Source organism: Prionailurus bengalensis, chromosome A2 (genome assembly GCF_016509475.1).
Source record: "Prionailurus bengalensis isolate Pbe53 chromosome A2, Fcat_Pben_1.1_paternal_pri, whole genome shotgun sequence".
Taxonomy (NCBI): Eukaryota; Metazoa; Chordata; class Mammalia; order Carnivora; family Felidae; genus Prionailurus; species Prionailurus bengalensis.
The window spans coordinates 155899599-155910139 of NC_057348.1; the positions used below are offsets into that span (position 1 = coordinate 155899599).

Consider the following 10541-nt stretch of genomic DNA (forward strand, 5'->3'; position numbering starts at 1 on the left):
CAGAGAGATAAGAAGATATACTGAAAACAAGAAAGCATGCTATAAGAAAAGGCATACTAACAACACCTTGGAAATTAAAGGCATGATGCAGAAATTTAAAATTTTGTTTAAAAATAAATTATAATAGCACCTACCCAGAAAATAGGACAAAAAAGCAAAGAGAAGAAAAGCAGGAGAGGAAACATAAGGAAGTCCCACTTAGCTTATAACTACCACTTTTTGTACGATTTTTTTGTTCTGTCCAATGGAACTTGGGAATTAGCAAATGCCTTGAATGAAAGACAGGTGAAGAATGTAAGACTCCTGGGGGGCCTGGGGACGTCAGTCAGTTAGGCATCTGACTTTGGCTCAGGTCATGATCTCATAGGTTATGATCTCATGGTTTCTAACTTTGAGCCCCACATCAGGCTCTCTGTTGTCAGCACAAAGTCCGTTTCAGATCCTCTGCCTCCCTCTCTCTCTGCTCCTCCCCTGCTTTCCCTCTCTCTCTCTCTCAAAAAATAAATAAACATTTTTTTTTTAATATGAGACTCTTATCTTGGGGGATGGTTCCCATTTCTCCAGGAGCATGACTCCTATCATAGCGGCCTTGGTAGCTATGAATTCCCGTCCCTGCACTGTCCCATCTGTGTTCATCTGGCTAGCAGAAGCAACAGGCACCCCTTACTGCTTGGCCTTTAGGCCTGGCTTGTTTTGTGAAGTGGCAGGTGCCTTGAGGCAGGAAAGGTTGATGTGCTTCAGTAAGGCTGGGCCTTCATCTGCACTGACTCTCAGGTTCTCCAAATAAGCTACAAACACCGGCACTTTCCACCTCCTTCTAGAGTTCTTTCCCTGACTCAGGCATGCCTATGTGATTGAACATGCCGTGAGGTGTCTTCTATCCATTCCGCCTCCTTTCTGTCATACTGGACACTGCAGTTTGTAGGCTTGATTCAGGAGAGGGGGAGGCATGGGCCTATTCTGCCTTGTCTTCTTGATCACCTGGTCACCTATTTTTATGAAGCTTAAGACCAGGCAGTGTGTACGAATTAAAGTTTTTATCTACTTGTGGCCATTTTCTTTGTTTACAGCGTAGAACATATGTTGGGTTTTTAAAACCGTGCTTCTCCAGCATAACCAGTGACTATGCAGTTGATGTAGATTCCCCTGTGCAAAGGCATTTGGGTTGTCTGTTCTTATTTTAATAGGGCTGCTTTTAAATTTTATCTTACAGCCGTTATCTTAATGGATATTTAAACAGGAATTCCTTACACTAGCCTGGTCAGAAGCCATCTACAGGAAAGTAGACAAGCTGGTGACACACTGGGTCTTAGGAATGTAATCGTGAGATTAAAATCACATCATATTTAGGTCATGTGTGGTAGAAGGGAAATACCGTGGAGAGAAGTAAAGAATTTGGTAGGGAGATAACTCGGACAGCTTTACGTATGTCGAGTTTCACTTGACGGTGGGATAATCGATGGAGGAAATGTCCAGTGTTCATAAGATATCAGAGTGAAATGTCGTTAGAGATCGTATAATCGAATTTTCTCACGTTACCAGTGAGAAACCTAAAGAAGCCCAGAGACGTGGGGCTGGAATTTTATTAAATCCTGTGGACTTTGGAGTCCTGAGGCAGGCCCATGAAGCAGAGTCCGCCCCAGGGAGCATGGCACCCGTCACCGTGCGTCCTCTTGACCACCTACCCCTACAGTTCCTACAGGCTGAATATGTCCAAAATGAACATAGGGGACCAGATGGAGGAGTGTTATGGTAGCTTTCCTCCTTACCTTTAAAATAGCAGTTATCAAATGGGGGTGTTTTGTCATGGGGACATTCGGCAATGTCTGGAGACATTTAGATTGTCACGTGTGGTGGTGGGGCAGGGGGCATCTAGTGGATAGTCAGAGGTAAGCGTCTGAAAAGCATAGGACAGCCCCCACAGCAAAGAATTATCTGGCCCCAAATGTCCACAGTGCTGGAGCTGGGAAGCCCTGCCTGAGGTGGAAGAAATGTGGAAGGCTGGCTTCTTAGAAACTGAGCCTGGCTCAGAGTAAGAGAGCCCTGCCACACAGGAGGCAGGATGAAAACGTTAAACATAAAGGAAGTTGTAGCGAGTTAAAGATAAGGATTTGTAAAGTGAGTCAGCTCCATTTAGTACTATCTGTCAAGTAGGAGTCAAGGTGTCAGTTGAGTTGGTGGGGTGGGGAGTGGAGGCAGTGAAAGGAGACAGAGCGGGGACAAAGTGAAAGGGAAGGTCTAGAAATGCCATTGCAAGGTGTGTGTCGGGAGCCAACCAGAAATAAGCAGGAGGATTGCTCAGCCGCCCCTGGCAGTGCTCTCTGGCACAGAAACAGGATGTGGGGGACGTAGGCAGAGATCCACGCTAGGATCTCTTGTCCTAAGTACAGTAGAAAACCCGAAAGACATGGGGTCCTGCGGCGATGTTGTAGCAGCCGTGCAAGAGTCCACGCAGTAGCTGAGTGAATGTCAAAAAGTGTAATAGCAGCTGTGTGCTGAAGGGTCACAGACAGACAGCAAGTTCGGGAAAGCGGGCAAGACGTCTGGTAAATGCATCGTTCAGTGAGATCTGTTCACTCCCTCATCCTGTCTTACCTTCCTCTGGCCCTCAGGGTGTGGACATCAAAGCAAGGGGAGAATGGAAGGCCTTGCTGGCCCCTCTTGACCACATTAATCTACACGTCCGTGGGGGCTTCATCCTGCCCTGGCAAGAGCCTGCACAGAACACCCACTTAAGGTAAATGACACGGCAAGATTGCTCCTTTACCGCCAGTCAGCTCAGATCCGGGTGAAGCCTGACAATTTGTATGTAAGCGGTGCCTGATTCACGCTAGTTTTAGAAGACTTTCTGGATCTTTTTTTTTTTTTCAATGTTTTTTATTTATTTTTGGGACAGAGAGAGACAGAGCATGAACGGGGGAGGGGCAGAGAGAGAGGGAGACACAGAATCGGAAGCAGGCTCCAGGCTCTGAGCCGTCAGCCCAGAGCCTGATGCGGGGCTCGAACTCACGGACCGCGAGATCGTGACCTGGCTGAAGTCGGACGCTCAACCGACTGCGCCACCCAGGCGCCCCAGAAGACTTTCTGGATCTTAATTGACTCTGCTAAGAAACCTGTTGCTGGAAAATTGTGTAAGCCACATCGCCATTGATGCTTGAGGCATCATATATAGGATTTAAAAATTTTAAATCTAAGTCTATATAATAATTAATAACAGCTAACATCAAATGAATGCTTGCTCTGTGCCTAAAACTCTACTAGTATGGAGGTTTCTGTTTGGAAATTATTTTTCTTAACAAAAGGAGAAAATAAACTCTGTGATGTGAGTACTCTCATCCCCATTTTACAGATGAGCAAAGAGAGGCTTCAGGTGGCTAAGAGATTTACCCAGAGTCACACACTTAATAACTAGTTGAGCAGGAACTAAAATCCATGTCTGCCTGATGTCAAACCAAAATTCTTAGGTCCATACTCATTTAATTCAAGAAATTCGGGGCGCCTGGGTGGCACAGTCGGTTAAGCGTCCGACTTCAGCCAGGTCACGATCTCGCGGTCCGTGAGTTCAAGCCCCGCATCAGGCTCTGGGCTGATGGCTCAGAGCCTGGAGCCTGTTTCCGATTCTGTGTCTCCCTCTCTCTCTGCCCCTCCCCCGTTCATGCTCTGTCTCTCTCTGTCCCAAAAATAAATAAACGTTGAGAAAAAAAAAAAAATTAAAAAAAAAAAAGAAATTCAGTTAAAAACTGAAGAACTTAGGACATTTGTGAGTGGAGCTCACCTTACATGTGCTTAGGAAATTAGGTCATGAAAAGAGAAAGATCACTTCAGGATTTTTCTCACAGATCCAGTGAGTTGGCTTGCAGTTTCTTGCCGTACTTTTAAAGGAAAATTCCATTCATTCATTCATTCATTCATTCATTCCTGACATAAAGTAAGATAGCCACTGGAGACAGAACTAGAACCAGATGACAAGTCTCTTGAATCCTACTGCCCAGTATTGATACCATGAAGCACTTCTGTCAGGCTTCTGTGAAAACCCTTGGTTTATGGTTTTGTTTTTAGCTAATGGCTCTTCCTACCCCATTGCAGCCGTCAGAAATTCATTGGCTTCAAGGTTGCCTTGGATGACGAGGGGACTGCTAAAGGTTGGCTCTTCTGGGATGATGGGCAAAGCATTGGTGAGTAAGGGTTGCCTTGGATTCATGTCAATACCACTGACTAGGGGGGCAGGCCTGCTTTTTTTTCTTGTCCATGTTAAAACAATGTTGCATTCTGAAACATGGCCATTTGTTACTTTAAGTGCATAATACACATTGTGTATGATCTTTATGCCTCATGTAGAGGAAGCAGAGCTCTGAATGTGTCACCATTACCCAACTGTCCTAATTCACTGTGGGAGATAGCAGTGTAGAAGCTATAGGAAAAGTTTCTTTGTAGCCAACTGAGATAGACTTCCCTATGGTTTATGTTCAAGGCCACATTCCCTAATTACAAGGCTTAGTATCCCAATAAGAAAGACAGTGCCTCTATCAGCTGTGCTATTTATCTGGAGGGATTTTCCATTAGGAGTTTATAGGAATTGGTAAACTCTCAGGAGGAAGGCTTAAGTACCATTAGCTATGTCTAAGCCAATGCTGTCCAGTGCAGTGATGGAAGTAAGTCAGTATCTGTGTTGCCCAATATGGTAGCCATTAGGCATAGGTGACTATTAAGCACTTGAAATGTGACAAGTGCTTCTGAGGAACTGAATTTTTTAATTTTGTTTAATTATAATTAATTTTATTTTAAATAGATATGTATTGTGCGTGGTTACTATCTAGGACAACACAGCTCTAGAGGGTAGCCTGTGCCCCCTGGTTGAGTGGTAAGCAAATTAGAAAGAGTCCAGAATATGTGGAAGAGTGAGAAAGCCCCAAAGGTAGGAGGTAGGGTGGGAATACCTATACTAGATATACCGAGCTCATAGTTTCCCAGGACAAAGAAGTCTTTTTTTTTTTTTTTTTTTTGGTATTCTTTGTTCTCTGGAGATTGCATTGAAAAAATTACCTAATACTCCTCAAGATAAGCTGACCAAGACACCAGTGTTGATGTTTGTGATGGGAGTGTACGTGCATGTATGTACACATATGTGTGCCTCTAGCAGGTGGAATCTGGAAATTCTGAGGTGACCAGGAAGATGTTGGGAATGGTAGACCATGAGTAAGAAACGTGGGTTAAGAGTGGTATCAGGAAACTGCATTATGTGAGGTTACTCTGTTAGATATATTGATATTCATTTCAAACATTTTGGGTATGGGGCACCTGGATGGTTCAGTCAGTTAAGTGTCTGACTCTTTATTTCAGCTCAGGTTATGGTCTCATGGTTTGTTGGTTTGAGCCCCAAGTCCGGCTCCATGCTGGCGGTGCAGATTCTCTCTCTCCGTCTCTTTCTGCCCCTCCCTTGCTTGCACACGTGTGCTCTCTCTTTCTCAAAAACCCTTAAAAAAAACCACATTTTGTGTAAACAGTTTGGGGCAAAGTCTGACTAATCTCACAAAATGGAACCCTATAAAGAAGAAAAACAAAATGAAAAACAAACAAAAATCGTCCCTACTTTCTCAACAAGCAAGCAATTAGAATTCAAGAGCATAGCTCCAGATCATGCTTACCTTGTTGCTTATTTGCAGATACCTATGGAAAAGGACTCTATTACCTGGCCAACTTTTCTGCCAGCCAAGTGAGTGCAACTGATACTATGGGGGGTGAACAGAGTTCTGCTGGGTTAGCTGGATGCTGGATATCATAAGGGTACATAGAGTGCCTCCTTGAATCCCTTCACAGCTCATCTCTTAATTTGCGTCTTTTCCTTCCTCTAGACTTCAGATGGACATTTGATATACTCTCAGGAAGTTTTCTGTGATTAAACCATTCGTGCTTCATCAGTAATTTATTCTAGTTCACCAAGGCACAGATGGACAGATTGTTTCTGTGTTATCTAGCCCTTCCTTGTTCCTCTCTTTCCTTGGAATGGCCTGTATATTTTGTGACTTCTCTACATGTATAATATAGAATGTTCCAGATATATATATATATACACACACACACACACACACACACACACACGTTTATATACATACATCCATATTTATATATGGATATATATACATATATATACATCCATATATACATATATATAAATCCATACATGTGTATGTGTGTGTGTGTGTGTATATATAAACATACATATCCTTATATAAAAAGTTCCTGATAGCTAAGACTCTTTGTCTTCTTAGAGTTCAGGGTGAGTCTAGAGATCCTGCAGGTGCTTAGCCAATGCAAAGTTGAATGGTAGTTGGAAGCAGGAGATAGAGGGCTGAAATCATGGTCTGCTTTATCCAAGGGCACAAGATGGTGACCCTCACTGTGTCTTACTTCGTGGTTTACATTTATGCCTAAAAAAGAGGTTGAGAAAAATTTAAATGGATTTTTGCCTCTGGTTTCTTTTATTCCCAATTGACAGAATACGATGCAGAGTCATATAATTTTCAACAAATATATCACCGATACAAACCCTTTGAAACTGGGCTATGTGGAGATCTGGGGAGTGGGCAGCGTCTCCATTTCCAGTGTCAGCATCTCTGCGAGCGGCATGGTGATCACACCCACCTTCACTTATAACCCTGCATCACAGGTTTGTGACCCGTATTTCCCAATCCTGAGACAGCCAGAGCAGTTCCTGCCTACCTCCCTTCCAAACGACTCCCTCTCCTGTAGAGCCATTTGGGAAGCCCTCCGTGTTGCGTGCATCAGCAGTAGACAGCCTGGAGGTGAAGGGAAACTTCCTGACTCATCATCATTGGGAACTGAGAGTCTGGAGCCTTACTTGCCATGTGTGTTTTCTTGTCTGCAAATTTATATAAAGCTTTGTCTTTACTCCTTCACTCCACCTCAGAGATCTATTTCCCCAAACAGCCCAAACTACCATATTTCATCAAATATATGACACCTTCAAAGTTGCCCCATTATTTCATGTACCACGATGAAGAAAAAGAGGATTACAGAAGTATGGTGCAATGCTTTAGTATCACTTAAAATTTCTACTTTAAACACATAGAGAGTTTTGCAAACTTTGTTTAAACCAAGATTTCTATCCTTTTAATGTTAGTGATAAGACAGAGGAAAATATTGGGTAGAGACACACGGACATTGATAAATCTGCATCAAAGTAATTTAGATAAGGTAAACTCTGAACGTGAAGAAATATTAGAAATGCCTTAACCAATTTGTATCCCATGTTTTATTATGAAAATTCTATGTAAATATTTTAAATTATCATTTTATTTATTATTATGTAAAATAAAAGTATGCAGCATGAATGGGTTAAGGTATTTCCTCTGTGCTATCAGAGGCACTGGTGATACATCATTTCATAAAACTTCTTCCACTAATATCTATGGAATTTTCTCCAAAGCTAGAAACATATTTTATACAAGTTTTCATCCTAGCACTTTCTTGATCTCACTGTCAGCTGGGATTCATATTCTTTCCTAAAATAATCTTTAAGTGGTCTGTACCATCCATTCATAATACTGGTAATAGCAATGAAATTCATGCTTGCACAGATAATAACAACTGTCACAAGTGCTGCTTAGCTCACAGTAATTCCAAAGCTGTTGATTGCAAGACACATTCTGAGCTCATGAATGTTGTATACATGGAAAATGTGCACCTAAGGATCAATGTAGCGTGGCATTTCCAACACCTAGCCTCACTGGAAATGGGTCTTTCTTCGTGTGCTTGCTTCTTGCTTTTTCCTAGACTCTTTTTTTCTTTCATAATCCTTCCTGATTAAAAGGCCTGAAACAAAATTTTCCTTCTGTTTTGTATTCTTCATTCATTTCCTCATATTTGCGGCTTTCTTGTTAACCAATTGCCCCAACCTTACCAAGAGCTCATAAAGGACTTTGCCCAACTTTGTTGCTGACCAATGGACTGTTACACAAGCTAACACCTGCACCTGCAGTGCCATTTATGGAAAACATTTGCCTAGAAAAAAGCTGAGCCATTGGACTTTCACTGGGCAATCTCCAAGTCACTATTGGGGAAGAGGAAAAGGAAGATCAAAGGAGCGTTGTGTAGAATGGAAATGAGGGCTTCTTCTCCCATTTGTCTATGCCGTTGTGTCTCTGCGGTCATTTGTACTGCGTTATTTAGGGCCTGTTGTCTTTTCCCTATCCCTGAACTAGTTTTGTACTCTAAGGAATCGAGAAACACCCTCCTCACCTGAACATTCGAGGGCTCCCTGACAGCAATGCATTGTGAAAGTAGCAGAGTAGCATGTGGACCATAGCCTTGTGCCTGATTTGCTTGAGTGCAGGAAATTTCAATCACCAGATACCCTCTACTTTTCCTTTTGGTTCCCAACAGGTGTTAAGCATTGATATGACCAGCACAGACATCAGCCTCCATAAGTTCGTTTCACTGACGTGGAGAAGCACTCTGAATTTTTAGAGCGAGATACTGATGAACAGCTTTGAAACTACTTATACTTCATGCTCATAAAATTATTGTGTGGTGTTAATTGGCTCATGCCCAGTACGGGTAAAGTATTTTATTAATTTTGTTACGTATTTTGTCTGTGTCTTAGCTCTGTGGGATAGGCCACAGGGAAGTATTGGAAATCTGTGAGTTGTCTGACTGTCCCTGTGTGATTAACATGGTAATGATGGCCCATCACACAATAGCCCCTGAAGAGGCACTGGGTCCATGGTGAAGTTGCACGTACGTGTGTATGTATGTGTGTAATCAGGGAATGGGCCCCACTCTTGCTAAATACATAAGAAAAAGCTTGCCAGGTCAGTTCCAGGCCCTAGGGTTGACTAAGGCCTCAAGAAAGTATCAAGAAAGAACATCCGTTTGTTGGTTATAGGGAGAAGGGAGCAATAGCATGACATAGGGAAAGGAAAGGTCAGCAGGAAAGGTGAGAGGAAACAGAAGATGGTGATAAAAACAATCCTCACATGTAAGAAGAAAACACAAAAATCTCAGGAATAGTTAGCCTCATGGGGAGGAGGAAGGAGCCTACTCACGTGAAAGCGGGGAGATGGGGTGGGGTGGGGGGACACTTAGCATATAGGAAGTGGGGTGAGGATGAGATTTAAGCAGGCAAAGCTGAGGGAGGGAGTTTGAACGTAAAAAATGTAACTTATCTTTGCAGTGGTGTGCTTTGAAATGTGTAAAATTATTTCCTTGCTCTGTGCCTAACATACATAACCACAGTTCACACAAACGCATGCAACTTAAATGCCAGAGAAAAATAAAACAAGCAAATTTACAAGAAATTTTGAACTTTGTGACATTTTTACCTTGGGTAACCTCCCTTTGGGGTTAAGTCTTCTTGTTTGGCAAGCCCTCGTAAGTTGGTCTTGTTCTCCTTGGCATCAGAGTTCCTGGAGTCTAACCGACCAATGGGATGATCAGATCTGTGATTATCCACACTTTGCCTCACACCTCCAGCATCGGGTGTTCATGAGATTGAGGTGTGTGGTAGCATGTACATGAGTGGTTGTTGCTGTTTTACTCATCACAGCAGTTGCCATATCTGGTAAAATGTCAACCGGGAAAAACAGAATTTGCAACACTATGGGTTATAACATGAGATGATTAAAATTTGGGATAAAGTAATTACATATTAATGTTCAACAGAGATGTTTACTTTTGGTATTCCTTGAAAATGAGTGTGTTGGAAACGAGTATGTTTACTTCCCTAAGTCTTTCTTTCTCTTTTGTGTTTTAAAACACCAGGAGGCCAGAGTCTGCTTCTGCACTCATGTATCAGTGCCTAAGGTTAGAGAAAATGGTATTGTTAAATTGGCTTAATGTTCTAATTAGCCAAATAAGGGGCTCTTGGGTGAGGACTTGAGCTAATTATGCAGCTAGAGAAACATGGAAAGATACAATGAGACTTCTTTGACCAGAAATATGGGATGCTCAGGGCACCTGGGTGGCTCACTTGGTTGAGCCTCTGACTCTTGATTTCAGCTTTGGTTGTGATCTCATGGTCATGGGATCAAACCCCCTTCCAGTTCCATGCTGGAGTCTGATTTGGATTCTCTTTATCACTCTCTCGCTGCTCCTTCTGCCATAATATATATATATGTATATATATATATATATATATATATATACACACACACACACACACACACACACACACATATGTATATATATATATATGTGTGTGTGTGTGTGTGTGTATATATATATATATATATATAGGGGGGTGCCTGGGTGGCTCAGTCAATTGAGTATCCGACCTCAGCTCAGGTCATGATCTCATGGTCCGTGAGTTCAATCCCTGCTTTGGGCTCTGTGCTGACAGCTCAGAGCCTGAAGCCTGCTTCTGATTCTGTGTCTCCCTCTCTCTCTCTCTGCCCCTTCCCCACTCACAGTCTCTCTGTCTTGAAAAATAAACATTAAAAAAAATAAAAACAGTATGGGATGCTCAACATCACTCATCATCAGGGAAAAACATATCAAAACCGCAATGATATACCACCCCACAC

At 42.5% G+C, this 10541-nt stretch overlaps 1 protein-coding gene across 1 annotated transcript in view; it reads left to right on the top strand.

Moving 5' to 3' along the window:
* Positions 1-9317, top strand: part of MGAM (maltase-glucoamylase) — a 75905-nt gene extending 66588 nt beyond the window's left edge. Inside the window, exons 43-47 of the mRNA XM_043589750.1 lie at positions 2613-2737; positions 4087-4175; positions 5664-5713; positions 6497-6667; positions 8404-9317. Of these exons, the coding sequence (XP_043445685.1) occupies positions 2613-2737; positions 4087-4175; positions 5664-5713; positions 6497-6667; positions 8404-8487 (519 nt within the window). The 3' untranslated portion in view covers positions 8488-9317. The remainder of the gene's footprint in view (positions 1-2612; positions 2738-4086; positions 4176-5663; positions 5714-6496; positions 6668-8403) is intronic.
* The last annotated feature ends 1224 nt before the right edge of the window (positions 9318-10541 follow it).